The sequence below is a fragment of the Scyliorhinus torazame genome, chromosome 2 (assembly GCF_047496885.1).
Source record: "Scyliorhinus torazame isolate Kashiwa2021f chromosome 2, sScyTor2.1, whole genome shotgun sequence".
Taxonomy (NCBI): Eukaryota; Metazoa; Chordata; class Chondrichthyes; order Carcharhiniformes; family Scyliorhinidae; genus Scyliorhinus; species Scyliorhinus torazame.
Window position 1 is genome coordinate 35,633,162 of NC_092708.1, and position 16,541 is coordinate 35,649,702.

The 16,541-nt window shown below is 47.7% G+C and overlaps 1 protein-coding gene across 2 annotated transcripts in view; it reads right to left on the reverse strand.

The window, feature by feature from the left end:
- LOC140387064 (contactin-associated protein-like 5) overlaps positions 1 to 16,541 on the reverse strand; it is a 1,365,877-nt gene that overhangs the window by 143,218 nt on the left and 1,206,118 nt on the right. For both annotated transcript variants that reach the window (XM_072470084.1, XM_072470077.1), the window contains exon 22: positions 10,390 to 10,608. In XM_072470084.1, coding sequence (XP_072326185.1) covers positions 10,390 to 10,608 — 219 coding nt within the window. The remainder of the gene's footprint in view (positions 1 to 10,389; positions 10,609 to 16,541) is intronic.

A 16,541-nucleotide genomic window follows, 5' to 3' on the forward strand; every position in this document is an offset into this window, starting at 1 on the left:
AAGAAAATTGTATTAATCATAATATAGCTGCTGACAATCCCAAATCTGCAGTGCGACAAGCAGTGCTGAATTTTGAATGGACGGTTTCAGGAAGTGGGGACAGAAAACTATTCTGGAACTATGTGAAGTCCAAACAGAAAGTTAAACTCTTTACTGGTCCACTATTCAATCCAGTAACTGGGAGAGTCACTGATAATTCCCAACAATGTGCTCAGATATTTAGTGATTTTTATTCAACAGTCTGCACTGTTGAAGATTTAGATCAAGCCTCAGTCACCTCTCTATGTACAGCCGACTGATTGGAGACAATACACTTCACTCTTAATGGTCTTCAATAAAGGCTGTTCAGATGGAAGAACTTTACATCTCCTGGACTAGATAATATTATGTTCTGAAAAGAGGGGGATTATTTTTGTTGCACCTGCTTTGTCTGCTCGTTAAATGATGGAGAAACACCGAAAGGTGAAGATGGAGAAATACCTAAAGAATGGAAAACTGCTCTTGGTACCTATTTTTTTAAAAAGGGAGCAGAAATAATATTGGGAATTGTCGGCTGGTTAGTTTGCCTTGCCATATTGGAAAACTTTTTTTAAAAAATGTAAGTGCCCAATTTTTTTGTTTCCAAATTAAGGGGCAATATGTGGGCAGCTCGGTAGCATAGTGGTTCGCACAGTTGCTTCACAGCTCCAGGGTCCCAGGTTCCATTCTTGGCTGGGTCACTGGCTGTGCGGAGTCTGCACGTTCTCCCCGTGTCTGCGTGGGTTTCCTCTGGGTGCTCCGGTTTCCTCCCACAGTCCAAACCAAAGATGTGCGGGTTAGGTGGATTGACCATGCTAAATTGGCCTTAGTGTCCAAAAATGTTAAGTGGGGGTTATTGGGTTATGGGGATAGGGTAGATACGTGGGCTTCAGTTGGGTGCTCTTTGTAAGGGCCGGTGCAGTTTCGATGAGCCGAATGGCCCCCTTCTGCACTGAAAACTCTATGAATTTAGCGTGGCTGTTCATGTATCCTCCACATCTTTGGGTCATGGGGTGACACCCACCCAGACATGGAGAGAATGTGCAAACTCCACATGAACATTGACCCGTGGCCGGGATCAAACCCAGGTCCTCAGCGCCGTGAGGCAGTAGTGCTAACCACTGTGCCACCGTGCCGCCCCTGCCACATTGGAAAACTAATGGACTCTTGTGTTGCAGAGACCATCCGGACCTTTTGGAAGGAATGTGGTCTTACTGAGGGCAACCAGTTTGGCTTCATCCCTGAGGGTTCATGGGCCTTACAGTTACTTCAATTTTTAGACAAGGTGACTGCTATAGTTGAAAGAGGCCAATGGTGTGATGCAATTTGCTTGGATTATTCATAAGCCTTTAATTCAGAGCGATATAGGCGGTTATTGAACAAGTTGTCATGCACTGGGGATTAAAGACAAACTTTACTCGTGGATAAAATATTTTTGTTGGACCATGTAGAAGTAGTCACTGTTAATGGGAAATTATCAAATCCAACACAGATGAGTTCTGCAGTCCTTCAAAGGAGTGTCTTGGGCCCTTTTTAATGTGGCTTATATTGACATTGATGGTCATATTCAGCAGAGTACAGTTCTGAAAAATATGGATGGTATTAAAACTTAATTGGAAGTGAAGAAAAATAATCCAGGGCTCCTCAACGCACTTCTCCACAATAAACACTGTACGATGGTGCAGTGACAGAGTGGTAATTTACGTTCAATGTGGCAAGTGTTCATTTTTCCATTTTGGCCACAATAATCCTAATTCACAGCATCATATTGATAGCCAGCCTTCAGCACATTCAACCATTGAAAAGGATTTGGGCGTGACTGTCACAAGTAATTTGAAGTTTATGAATCATGATGTCCATGATTTGTTATGTTGTAGGTGTAACATAAGCGGCTTCCTTGTGGTGCACTTGACAAAGGAAGGTTCAGACGTGGAGATAACTTCAACACGTTTATTAAACTATTTACACTTCTATTATATTATATTGGGCAGCACGGTAGCCTTGTGGATAGCACAATTGCTTCACAGCTCCAGGGTCCCAGGTTCGATTCCGGCTTGGGTCACTGTCTGTGCGGAGTCTGCTCGTCCTCCCCGTGTGTGCGTGGGTTTCCTCCGGGTGCTCCGGTTTCCTCCCACAGTCCAAAGATGTGCAGGTTAGGTGGATTGGCCATGATAAATTGCCCTTAGTGTCCAAAATTGCCCTTAGTGTTGGGTGGGGTTACTGGGTTATGGGGGTAGGGTGGAGGTGTTGACTTTGGGTAGGGTGCTCTTTCCAAGAGCCGGTGCAGACTCGATGGGCCGAATGGCCTCCTTCTGCACTGTAAATTCTATGATGATGGTGACTGGGGTTCGACACAACTGCTAATCCTACTATAGCTACCCAGACTGACTAACCAGCTGCTGCAATCCACGTGGTGGGTGTAATATTGAATCAACCCTGTTCTCACTGACAATCTCCACTGGAAAGAGCCAGATCATGTGTGTGGTGTCCTTTAAATATGGGTTTGTGTAATGCCCCCCTGTGGTCATGTCACTTCCTTGTGTATCGTGAATGTCCATTGGTCGCGTCCTATCTAACTGATCTATTGGTTGAGTGTGTGTATGTGATGTCTCCGGTGCTCCCTCTAGTGTCTAGCTAGCCTCCATGTATTTACATTGATGCACATCACCACATCCCCCTTTTTTTATATGTTACATATTTTCTGCACACTTTGAGAAAATTGAACAAAGAACAGGTAGACAAGGTAAGGTATATACAAGTCATGGGAACAGTGATTAAATAATAAGTCCAAATCATTCGTGCGAGTCCAAAAACCATCAATCATCATGGTCAAATGTCTCTCTTGGTTATGAACGCCATCAACGTCCCTGTGCCGCAGGAACCAAGAAGTGGTCAAATCCCTTCGCTGTCTGATTTGGAGTCCCTTTCTTTTTTCAATGTTTGTGATGGTGCTGTCGGATGGCATCTTGTAGCTGATAAGGTGTTGACATTGAAGAGGTACCATCAACAGTATCATTCAGAGACTTCCGGGTGTGGCGATGACCAGCTGAGTCGCACGTTTCGGCAGCTCCCGGTGAAACGGACTTTTGGGCTCTTGATAGGAGCCCCAACGGCAATTTTGACGGCTAAAAACACTGTGCGGTAAACCAGAAGGGAATCCCCCCTGGATACGGATGAAAAAATGAGGAGAAAGTGGCCGGATTGCAGTGGATCCTTTAGAACAGCGGCAAGGAAGGCAAGCAAAAACCAAGATGGCGTCGGAAGGTGGCAGTTTAACATGGGGCCCTGAACAACAAGAGTTCTTGAAATGCTGTGTGGAAGAGCTCAAAAAGGAAATGATGAAAGAGCTGTTGGCCCCGATACTACAGGCGATCGAAGGGCTAAAGGAGGAACAAAAGACCCAGGAGCGGGAGCTTCGGGTCGTGAAGGCAAAGGCAGCCGAGAATGAGGACGACATACAGGGCCGGTGGTGAAGACGGAGACGCATGAGGCACATCAGAAACGATGTGTGGAAAGGTTGCAGGCACTGGAGAACAACGCAAGGAGGAACAACCTGAGGATTCTTGGTCTTCCTGAAGGTGCGGAGGGAGCAGACGTCGGGGCATATGTGAGCACGATGCTGCACTCGTTAATGGGAGCGGAGGCCCCGGCGGGTCCGTTGGAGGTGGAGGGAGCATACCGAGTGATGACGCGAGGACCGAGAGCAGGAGAAATTCCCAGAGCCATAGTGGTGAGATTCCTCCGTTTTAAGGATAGAGAAATGGTCCTTAGATGGGCGAAGAAAACTCGGAGCAGTAAATGGGAGAACGCGGTGATCCGCGTTTATCAAGACTGGAGTGCGGAGGAGGGCGAGCTTTAATCGAGCTTTAATCATACAAAGAAGATAAAATTTGGAATGCTGCAACCGGCAAGACTGTGGGTCACATATCGAGGGAGGCACCACTACTTTGAGACGGCGGATGAAGCGTGGACTTTTATTGTGGAAGAAAAACTGGAATGAGCGGGTTATTAAAAAGAACGTTTGAACAAAGTGGTGGGGCGAATGTGGGGGGTGAAGAGGGAGGTTAAAAAGGGGGGAAAGAGGAGTTTTATGTACTAATCCTGCGATGTGGTAACTTTTCTCTCTTCCACAGGTGGTAATGGGGAGAGGAGGGGAGGTGGAGGAGATGGGGCGTTGGCCATTGGGGGCGGGGCCAAGGGAGAAGCGCGGGCTTGGTTCCCGCGCTATGATAATCATGGCGGGAATAGAGAAGCAGGAAGGAGGGGGCGTCGCACGGTGCGAGCCGAGGTCACGGGGGGAAGCCGAGGTCGGCCAGAGTTTGCTGACTTCTGGGAGCAACATGGGGGGAGTAATTACGCTAGCGGGGGATCTAGCGGGGGGGGTGGGAGGGGGGAATTACTGGGTTGCTGCTGCTGGGGAGAGGGGGGGAGCTGGTATGGGAGGGGATGGGCGGGGGGGCACCGCCTGGAGGAGATACAGCTGCGTGGGAACCGGGTGAGGAGCTGGAAAAAGGGGATGGCTAATCGACAAGGGGGGGGGGGGGGGTAGGAAGCCCCCCAACCCGGCTGATCACGTGGAACGTGAGAGGGCTGAACGGGCCGATAAAGAGGGCACGGGTACTCGCACACCTTAAGAAACTTAAGGCAGATGTGGTTATGTTACAGGAAACGCACCTGAAACTGATAGACCAGGTTAGGCTACGCAAAGGATGGGTGGGGCAGGTGTTCCATTCGGGGCTAGATGCGAAAAACAGGGGGGTGGCTATATTAGTGGGGAAGCGGGTAATGTTCGAGGCAAAGACTATAGTGGCGGATAACGGGGGCAGATACGTGATGGTGAGTGGCAAACTACAGGGGGAGACGGTGGTTTTGGTAAACGTATATGCCCCGAACTGGGATGATGCCAATTTTATGAGGCGGATGCTAGGACGCATTCCGGACCTAGAGATGGGAAAGCTGATAATGGGGGGAGATTTTAATACGGTGTTGGAACCAGGGCTGGATAGGTCGAAGTCCAGGACTGGAAGGAGGCCGGCAGCAGCCAAGGTACTTAAAGATTTTATGGAGCAGATGGGAGGTGTAGACCCGTGGAGATTTAGCAGACCTACGAGTAAGGAGTTCTCGTTTTTCTCCTATGTCCATAAAGTCTACTCGCGAATAGACTTTTTTGTGCTGGGAAGGGCGTTGATCCCGAAGGTGAGGGGAACGGAGTATGCGGCTATAGCCATTTCGGATCACGCTCCACACTGGGTAGACTTGGAGATAGGGGAGGAAACAGGATGGCGCCCACCCTGGAGAATGGACATGGGACTAATGGCAGATGAGGGGGGGTGTCTAAGGGTGAGGGGGTGCATTGAAAAGTACTTGGAACTCAATGATAATGGGGAGGTCCAGGTGGGAGTGGTCTGGGAGGCGCTGAAGGCGGTGGTTAGAGGGGAGCTGATATCAATAAGGGCACATAAAGGGAAGCAGGAGAGTAAGGAACGGGAGCGGTTGCTGCAAGAACTTTTGAGGGTGGACAGACAATATACGGAAGCACCGGAGGAGGGACTGTACAGGGAAAGGCAAAGGCTACATGTAGAATTTGACTTGCTGACTACGGGCACTGCAGAGGCACAATGGAGGAAGGCACAGGGTGTACAGTACGAATATGGGGAGAAGGCGAGCAGGTTGCTGGCACACCAATTGAGGAAAAGGGGAGCAGCGAGGGAAATAGGGGGAGTGAGGGATGAGGAAGGAGAGATGGAGCGGGGAGCGGAGAGAGTGAATGGAGTGTTCAAGACATTTTATAAAAAATTATATGAAGCTCAACCCCCGGATGGGAGGGAGAGAATGATGGGCTTCTTGGATCGGCTGGAATTTCCCAAGGTGGAAGAGCAGGAAAGGGTGGGACTGGGAGCACAGATCGAGGTAGAAGAAGTGGTGAAAGGAATTGGGAGCATGCAGGCGGGAAAGGCCCCGGGACCGTATGGATTTCCAGTCGCATTCTATAGAAAATATGTGGACTTGCTCGCCCCGGTATTGACGAGGACCTTTAATGAGGCAAAGGAAAGGGGACAACTGCCCCCGACTATGCCTGATGCAACGATATCGCTTCTCTTAAAGAAGGAAAAGGACCCGCTACAATGCGGGTCCTATAGACCTATTTCCCTCCTAAATGTAGATGCCAAGATCCTGGCCAAGGTAATGGCAATGAGAATAGAGGAATGTGTCCCGGGGGTGGTCCACGAGGACAAAACTGGGTTTGTGAAGGGGAGACAGCTGAACACGAATATACGGAGGCTGTTAGGGGTAATGATGATGGCCCCACCAGAGGGGGAAACGGAGATAGTAGTGGCGATGGATGCCGAGAAAGCATTTGATAGAGTGGAGTGGGATTATTTGTGGGAGGTGTTGAGGAGATTTGGTTTTGGAGAGGGGTATGTTAGATGGGTGCAGCTGTTGTATAGGGCCCCGATGGCGAGCGTGGTCATGAATGGACGGGGATCTGCATATTTTCGGCTCCATAGAGGGACAAGGTAGGGATGCCCTCTGTCCCCATTATTGTTTGCACTGGCGATTGAGCCCCTGGCGATAGCGTTGAGGGGTTCCAAGAAGTGGAGGGGAGTACTTAGAGGAGGAGAAGAACACCGGGTATCTTTGTATGCAGACGATTTGCTACTATACGTGGCAGACCCGGTGGAGGGGATGCCAGAAATAATGCGGATACTTGGGGAGTTTGGGGATTTTTCAGGGTATAAATTGAACATGGGGAAAAGTGAGTTGTTTGTGGTGCATCCAGGGGAGCAGAGTAGAGAAATAGAGGACCTACCGTTGAGGAAGGTAACAAGGGACTTTCGTTACCTGGGGATCCAGATAGCCAAGAATTGGGGCACATTGCATAGGTTAAATTTAACGCGGTTGGTGGAACAAATGGAGGAGGATTTCAAGAGATGGGATATGGTATCCCTGTCACTGGCAGGGAGGGTGCAGGCGGTTAAGATGGTGGTCCTCCCGAGATTCCTCTTTGTGTTTCAGTGCCTCCCGGTGATGATCACGAAGGCTTTTTTAAAAAGGATTGAAAAGAGCATCATGGGTTTTGTGTGGGCTGGGAAGACCCCGAGAGTGAGGAAGGGATTCTTACAACGTCGCAGGGATAGGGGGGGGGCTGGCACTACCGAGCCTAAGTGAGTATTATTGGGCCGCTAATATTTCAATGGTGAGTAAGTGGATGGGAGAGGAGGAGGGAGCGGCGTGGAAGAGATTAGAGAGGGCGTCCTGTAGGGGGACTAGCCTACAGGCTATGGTGACAGCCCCATTGCCGTTCTCACCGAGGAACTACACCACAAGCCCGGTGGTGGTGGCTACACTGAAGATTTGGGGACAGTGGAGATGGCATAGGGGAAAGACTGGAGCCTTGGGGGGGTCCCCGATAAGAAACAACCATAGGTTTGCCCCAGGGGGAATGGATGAGGGATATGGAATGTGGCAAAGAGCAGGAATAACGCAACTGAAAGATCTGTTTGTGGATGGGAAGTTCGCGAGTCTGGGAGCGCTGACCGAGAAATATGGGTTGCCCCAAGGGAATGCATTCAGGTATAGGCAACTGAGGGCTTTTGCGAGGCAACAGGTGAGAGAATTCCCGCAGCTCCCGACACAAGAGGTGCAGGACAGAGTGATCTCAAAGACATGGGTGGGGGATGGTAAGGTGTCAGATATATATAGGGAAATGAGGGGCGAAGGGGAGACTATGGTAGATGAACTAAAAGGGAAATGGGAAGAAGAGCTGGGGGAGGAGATCGAGGAAGGGCTGTGGGCAGATGCCCTAAGCAGGGTAAACTCGTCGTCCTCGTGTGCCAGGCTAAGCCTGATTCAGTTTAAGGTATTACACAGGGCGCATATGACTGGAGCACGGCTCAGTAAATTTTTTGGGGTGGAGGATCGGTGTGCGAGGTTCTCGAGAAGCCCAGCGAATCATACCCATATGTTTTGGTCATGCCCGGCACTACAGGGGTTTTGGATGGGGGTGACAAAGGTGCTTTCAAAAGTAGTGGGGGTCCGGGTCGAACCAAGCTGGGGGTTGGCTATATTTGGGGTTGCACAAGAGCCGGGAGTGCAGGAGGCGAGAGAGGCCGATGTTTTGGCCTTTGCGTCCCTAGTAGCCCGGCGCAGGATATTCTTAATGTGGAAAGAAGCCAAGCCCCCGGGGGTGGAGACCTGGATAAATGACATGGCAGGGTTTATAAAGCTAGAACGGATTAAGTTTGTTCTAAGGGGGTCGGCTCAAGGGTTCACCAGGCGGTGGCAACCGTTCGTCGAATACCTCGCAGAAAGATAGATGGAATGGAAAAAAGAAGGCAGCAGCAGCCCAGGATCGGGGGGGGGGGGGTGGGGGGGGGGGGGGTAGGAGGAACCAGAAGGACTCTCAGGGTTGTTAATATATACTGTATAATATGTATAGGTCGTTGCGACAGATAATTATATATTGGACTGTTAAATTATATTTTTGGAGAGTGTTACTTGTGATAAGGCAGTTGCCAATTAGGGTTAGTTTTCATTTTTGTTATTTATTATTTATTCATTTTTTGTTTATAAAATAGGTCATTGTTATTTGTGTTATAATATTGTGTAAAGGATGCACAATGTACTGTGTTGGTTGACCAAAAATTTTCAATAAAATATTTATTTAAAAAAAAACAGTATCATTCAAGGTCATGGATGTGCCATATGTTGAAGTTGGATAAAACTGTACATACTGGTTCTGGCCACGTGCTGTCATTCCTGGCGAAGGAAGGTTGTTTTACAGCTTTAAAAGATTTTTTCTTTGATTTGGGACGTTTCCCCTTTAAATGGGCCTGGTCTGGGTTCTCTGACGTCATGACGCGCGGCGTCTCGTGCATGCGCAAACGGACCTTCCCGTTCTGCGCGCTTCTCACACAACTGTGCAAGGGCAGTCCCTTTAGAAAGATGGCCGCCGATCAAAATCGTTCTCTGCTCCGGGATTTTGGCCTTGAGGTGAGTACTGGTGCTTCTCTTACCTTTTCTTGCTGGTTGGAGTGTGTTTTCCTCACAGTATTTGCCGAATTTGTCCAGGACTGCCTGGAAGCCGTTCCTGTTTTGACCCTTGGAGAAATTGAAATTTTAAAAGATTTCTTCTGCTCTGGCACCGGCGATGGTGAGGAGAAGCTCTGTTTTTCCAGGATCGGCCTCTTCTTCTAGTTCGGCTGCCACCAGGAAGATTTCAAACTTTTGCCGGAATGCTTGCCAGTTTCCGCGGAGATCGCCATGGCACTGGATCTGCTGCGGAACCCGGATCTCGAACGTCTTGCCTGGGTATCGTTGCTGGTTGTCACTGTATGCTGAGGTATGGCTATATGGATTGAAACAGTTCAGTCCTGGTACATAACATTTGTTATGTTGTAGGTGTAACATAAGCAGCTTCCTTGTGGTGCACTTGACAAAGGAAGGTTCAGACGTGGAGATAACTTCAACACGTTTATTAAACTATTTACACTTCTATTTCTGGGGTTCGATACTACTGCTAATCCTACTATAGCTACCCAGACTGACTAACCAGCTGCTGCAATCCACGTGGTGGGTGTAATATTGAATCAACCCGGTGTCTGTTCTCACTGACTGTCTCCACTGGAAAGAGCCAGATCATGTGTGTGGTGTCCTTTATATATGGGTTGGTGTAATGCCCCCCTGTGGTCGTGTCACCTCCTTGTGTATCGTGACTGTCCATTGATCGCGTCCTATCTAACTGATCTATTGGTTGAGTGTGTGTGTGTGATGTCTCCGGTGCTCCCTCTAGTGTCTAGCTAGCTTACATGCATTTATATTGATGCACATCATCACAGTCCAGGCAGTAAAGAAGGCAGAAAATGTTTTACGAGCACCGAGTGCATCCTTTTTGAGTTGAGATGCTAAGTGTTTAGTTTAAACTCTATAAGCAGCTCCATATAGAAACATAGAAAATAGGAGCAGCACTTCAGTGCAGAAGGAGGCCATTCCTTGCAGCGAGTCTACACCAGCCTTGGCCAGGGACCCAGGTTCAATTCTGACCTTGGGTGACTGTGGAGTTTGTACGTTCTCCCAGTGTCTGTGTGAGTTTCCTCCGGGTTCTCCAGATTTCTCCCACAGTCCAAAGATGTTTGGGCTTAGCTTGTGGGAGTTTTGGATCCTCTGTTATGGAAATGGCAAGGCCTTAAATGGTTCAGTACAGTACCACATGAAGATACATACGCTTTCAAAGTCGTTGAATTAGTAGCGAGTTAGTCTCAGTACAAAATAGCACAGCGCCAAATTGTTCGCCATATTGTAATCAAATGTCTATATCAAAAACATTACCTTCAAATGATTGGTTGTTCCTATTATTAAAAATAAAGATACCTGTTAACGAGTACGATGTAGTGACTGTTATCAATTCACCCGCAATGGAGGATCCACAGTTTGACTCGACCAAATGTCCTTTTACAGAGACGAGGGGAGAGCCGGGATGATGCAATGCAACTTTCAGCGGAGTAATCCCATTGAATTGGACCGATGAGAGGCAGCCAACGTAGCCCTCTGTGTTTGCCCTCAGTAGTTCTTTATCTAGATTATCACTGTCTGAAACATTAATTAAACATTGTGTGTAATTAGTCAGTTGCAGGACATGATAAAAGTTGACAACAGGCTAATTAAGCACAAATTAGCACTTATAATTGTCCACACATTATTTATCAAAATCAGTCACAATCTTCATCATAATGCTTTATTTATGAATCTATGATCACTTCACACATAATGAAGTTAGACGTTACAAATTTTTAAATAAATACAATCTTTATAATCGGTTTTATACTAATTCTTAAATTATTCATGTCCTTTGTCATCCCTTTCATCGATTCACTCCACATCCTAAGTGCAAAGTGCATCTAAAAATTGATTGTTAATTAGACTTAAGGGAGAATAGAAAACATTGAAGTCAATTTTTCACATGCTGCAGTTCCTTAATTGTAAATTCATCTGAATTTTAATCAAAGTTGCCTGTGTGTCATCTAACTTTCTCATTGACATCCCCAGGCCATCAGCAAGGGAAACTCATTACTATCATGAGAGCATTTATCATCAAGTTTACCACCAGAAGATCAATACTGAAAGTCATAAATCTTCATGGAATCCAGCATCGCCGTTTCAATCCGTGCTGAATTTTCCCAACGGCTGCGGGGGCCCTGACATTGGGATTAAAGACCATGGGCCGAATTCTCCACCCCGCCATGCCACATTTCTGCCTCGACCCTTTAGTCTGAGATTGTGTCCTCTGGTTCTAGTTTTTCCTACAAGTGGAAACATCCTCTCCACGTCCACTCTATCCAGGCCTCGCAGTACCCTGTATGTTTCAATAAGATCCCCCCCTCATCCTTCTAAACTCCAACGAATACAGACCCAGAGTCCTTAACCGTTCCTCATACCTCAGATGATTACCATTTACTTAGGCAATTTGGATTGGGGAATCAGAAATACAACTTCAAAGATTATGGCTGACACCAAATTTGGGGCGAGCTAATACTGAGGAATCATGGGCAGGATTCTCCGCCCCGCCACGCCACATTTCCGCCCCGACCCGCCGGCGGGATTCCCCGTTACACCAGCCGGTCAATGGAGTTTCCCATTGTGAGGCAGCCCCACACCGTTGTGAAACCCCCGGGCGCCGGCAAAACGGAGAATCACGCCGGCGGAGAATCCCACCCAATGTGTCAAAATATAACAAGACATTGATAAACTTGCAGAATGGGCCTGCAATTGGCAAATACATTTCAATGGAGATAAATGTGAAGTCGTATATTTTGTCATGAAGAATAAGAAGGCCACTTATTATTTGGACAAGAAGTCAAAATTGCGAAATGACAAAGCAACCTAGTGGTAGAGATAAACACATAACTGGTAGCACAGTGGGTATCACTGCTGCTTCCCAGGTTCAATTCCCGACTTGGGTCACTGTCTTTGTGGAGTCTGCACATTCTCCCCCGTGTCTGCGTGGGCTTTCTCCGGGTACTCTGGTTTTGCTCACAAGCTCTGAAAGACGTGCTGTTAGGTGAATTGGACATTCTGAATTCTCCCTCTGTGGACCCGAACTGGCGCTGGAGTGTCGCAATGACGGGCTTTTCACAGTAACTTTATTGCAGTGTTAATGTAAGCCGACTTGTGACAATAAAGATTATTAATTAAAAGATAGTTAATTAATTAAAAATAGTGATCCAGATTAGTAAAGCCTTAAAGTGCAAAAAAAATGAAGTTTATTTCTCGAGGAATAGAATTGAAAAACAGTATAGCTATGTACAGCCTAAATTTAATGTTTGTTTGACCACAGTTAGAGTGCTCCATAGTCTCCATAATATCAAAAGAGGCACTGGAGAAGGTGCAAAAAAGAAGAACGCTGATATCAGAGCTGAAATCAGAGAGACAGATATCAGAAGTACGGGAATATACTAAACAGGCGGAACTGGCGAAGCTCTTGTCTACCGAAAGTAAAAGCTGGGAGGTTGACCTAATTAAAGTCTTTATGATTGTGAAACGATTTGATAGGCCTAGATAAATGTTTCTACTTATGGAGGAATCCAAAACCAAAGTATATCTGGAATCATCACTAATAAGCAATTTAGGATAAATTGCTTTAGGTATCGAGTGGCAAGAAGGGGTGGAACTCTCCATCATAAGTATTCATTGAGGGGAACAGAATTGATTTATTGAATGGGAAGCTGAATGAACACACAGAGGAGAACGGAATAATGAAATATGCTGATAGGGTTAGATGAATAAGAGGAGACTCATCTTGAGCCAGCATCGACCTGTGGAGCTGAATGGCCTGTTTTTGTGTTCCAAGCCATAAGCAATTGGAAGAGCAGTTAAATAACAGAGGTCCATCCAGTGAATCTTATTTGCAGAAATTCTTGTTGATCACTAAGGCAATGCTTCTTAAAAGTTAACCATTGCTCTAATTGTAATGGAACTAACACATGGGCCGGGATTCTCCCTTCCGGGGACTAAGCCCCCACGCCGGCGGCAAAACCAGCGCCAATGACTCCGGCATCAACGGGCCCTCTAAGTGAGGAATCCTCACCTGTCTTGGGGGCTAGGTGGTCGCCGGAGGGGTTGGCGGCGCTCCAGCTGGCGTCGAAGGGACGGCGCGAGTTTGCGCATGCGCCAAAGGGCCGGCGCGGCTCCGCACATGCGCAGACCGGCCGGCGTATTTTGCCGTATGCACGGGGGTTTCTCTTCTCCACGCCGGTCATGGCAGAGCCCTACAGGGGCCGGCGCGGAAGGAAGAAGTGTCCCCATGGAACAGGCCCGCCCGCAGATCGGTGGGCCCGATCGCAGGCCAGGCCACCATGGGCACCCCCCACCCCCCCCCCACCCCCCCCAGGGTCGGATCCCCCTGCACCCCCCGAGGACTGCCCCCACTGACTTACCTGCCAGGTCCCGCCGTGTGGGACCAGATGTAACCCACGCCGGCAGGACTGGCCAAAAACGGACGGCCGCTCGGCCCATCGGGGTCTGGAGAATTGTCGGGTGGGCGTGGCGTGAGTCCCGCCCCCGCTCGTAAAACGGCGCTGGAGAACGAGGCAGCCGGCGTTGGGGTGGCGGGGTGGAATTCGCGCCGCCCCCCGGCGATTCTCCGACCTGGCGGGGGGGGGTTGGAGAATCCCGCCCCCAATGTAAGGAAAGGTTTGATAGGATGAATTCATCGAGGGTTTATACTGACATAGATTAATTGCGATTTATTTGAAAGGCCACTTCAGTAAGCATAGTATTTTGTCTTGTGCCCATTTTGACACTATCCAAACACCTAGGGCTGATTATAAGTCTGTGCGAATGGGTGGGTTTTAAATAAGTTAAAATCTTGCCTCTATCGTCAACAAAAAGATTTCAAGTTTGTTGTTAATGTTGGTTTAATTGTTAATTGTCCACACACTAACTTGCAGCAATTCCCATTTATTCAGCACACCTCTGCTCAATTACCTGCATCAACTCACAGGCCTACAATGCCTCAAATTTAAAACTGTCATCATTACATTGAAGTGCTGAGGGTTTTGGCAAAGGTTGGTGTCGTGACCGGTACAGGCTTGGAGGGCTGGTGGGCCTGTTCCTGTGCTGTATAGTTATTTGTTCTTTGTATTACATTGAAATCACTCCACAGCCTCACCCATCCCTACCTCTGTGACCTCCTTCAACCCGACAAGACCTCTGCACTCTTCGAATGTGCAAACTTCACACAGATAATCACCCAAGGTCGGAATTGATCCTGGGTCCTTAGCGCTGTGAGGCAGCAGTGCTGGACAGTGCGCCATCCCCTCCTGTGAAGTACCTTTGGCTTACTACATAAATGGCACTACCTTTCTTCAGTTCTCTGCCCGAATGAAGGTCCGAGCCCAGGCGTTATGATCTCCACCATGGATAGGGAAGATCCTGAATTCACACCAGTTGGATCAAACCCCATACTGTTGCCACCAATGTGCTCCATGCCAGCTGTCAAGCCATCTGAGCCACCCTGCCCCCCAAGGAGTTGCTGTGGGAATGTGCACGCTTACAGGCATGGTGTAGTCTGGAGCTATGGATAGTGGTGGTCAAGACTCCAATTTTCTTCCCACCACATGGTTGATCAGGAATCTCTCCCGTTCTTATCACCTGCCATTGATGTGTGGTGGAGGCATTAACAAGCTGATATTCAACCTGTCTGGCTGCGTTATAAAGGTCTTCCTTGGCCATCAAGTCCTGGAATTGACCCTGGAGCCACAGTCACAGAATTTTACAGCACAGAAAGGGGCCAGAGTGTCTGCACCAGCCATCAAGCACCCACCTATTCTTATCCCATTTTCCAGCACTCGGTCTGTAGCCTTGTATACTTCTGAGCTTCTAGCTCAGAGGCAGCGATGGTACCCATTGCTCCACAAGACCTCAAAGGACACTATATATGTTGTTATTGGTTCTTTGTATCATGGGCACGATTTTGCTTTCTGCACGACGCAGCTTCCAATGAACTAAATGGAGGCTGACTTGTCTCTCCATTACATCTGCATTACAATACTGAAGAAAATGAATAGGTAATTTGAGTACCTATTGGTTAATTCAGTGACTGTCTCGTGGTAATAGCACATTGTGGGGATAGGTCCTGTCACAGATCAGATGAAGGATGCTTGAGCGGTTCATCAACTGAAAATCTACGAAATTCTGGAAAACTGAAATGAAAATGGAAAATGCTGTTGTATTTTGTGTCACCGTTCATCAAGCTTGAAATATATTACATCCTTGAAATGCATTTGAACCAGTTGCATTCTACATGATATAAATGGAACTTGTGGGTGGGTGTAATTTTCTGCTGTTTTCAGTAAGTTGTTTGTTTTCTGTACAGCTAGGAGAAGGTGGCTTGGTGTCATCACAATGGAATCCTGTGATTTGAAGTGAGGTGGTATTATGCTTTGATTTAGCCACAGTGATACTGGACTTTTCTGCATAATGCAGGAAACTACCATACGCTGTACACATGTTAGAATGTAATGCTGGAGCGAAATTAGAACTTTGGAATTGAAATGGCTCTATTCATAGCTGAGAGAAAATCTAAACGATTAACTGAGATGCTATGCCACTGGAATGAATAGGAATCCGTACAGACGTAATAGCTCCCGTCATCTGCACTGTGTCACGAGGAACTCGAATGAGCTCTTAAGTGTTAATCTGCTTCGATTTCACCGATGTTGACTAATATCACCCAGATGTTGAACATTTTCGAAAATGGACAATGATCGGAATTACAGAAAGATTGCATTAAGAAGGTGCCACCTCGGACCAATTATACATAATGTGCTTGTCTCGAGTGCTTTCTCACTTATATAATAATAATAATCTTTAATGTCACAAGTAGGCTTACATTAACACTGCAATGAAGTTACTGTGAAAATCCTCTAGTTGCCAGATTCTGGCGCGTGTTCGGGTACACAGAGGGAGAATTCAGAATGTCCAAATTACCTAACAGCGCGTCTTTCAGGACTTGTGGGAGGAAACTGGAGCACCCGGTGGAAACCCACGCAAACACGGGGAGAACGTGCAGACTCCGCACAGACGGTGACCCAAGCCGGGAATCGAATCCAGGACCCTGGCGCTGTGAAGCAACAGTACTAACCGTGCTGCCCTATATAGTGCTTATTTGAGGTGTAGGCCAATGGGTTCGGCTCAGGAAATCAAAGGCTTGCTATGGCTCATCCTAGGGCTCACAAAATGGTTGCGTTTAATAACCATGTTTCGGTCCTGCCTGGCAGGATCGGTTGCAGACCGTGGTAACTCCGCATCTACCACGACAGCCTGGCTTTACTGCTTTTCCCACACCTAGGGGGCAACATGTTTAATTTTCATTTGATGGTGTAACACCTCTGCCACTGGTCTGTGATTCAGCACTTTTATTGGTCTATAGATTCAGAGAGACCTTCAGCAAAGAAAAGGCCCTTCGGCCCATCATGTCTGCATTGGTGAAAACCAACCACCTAACTACTCTAATCTAATTTTCC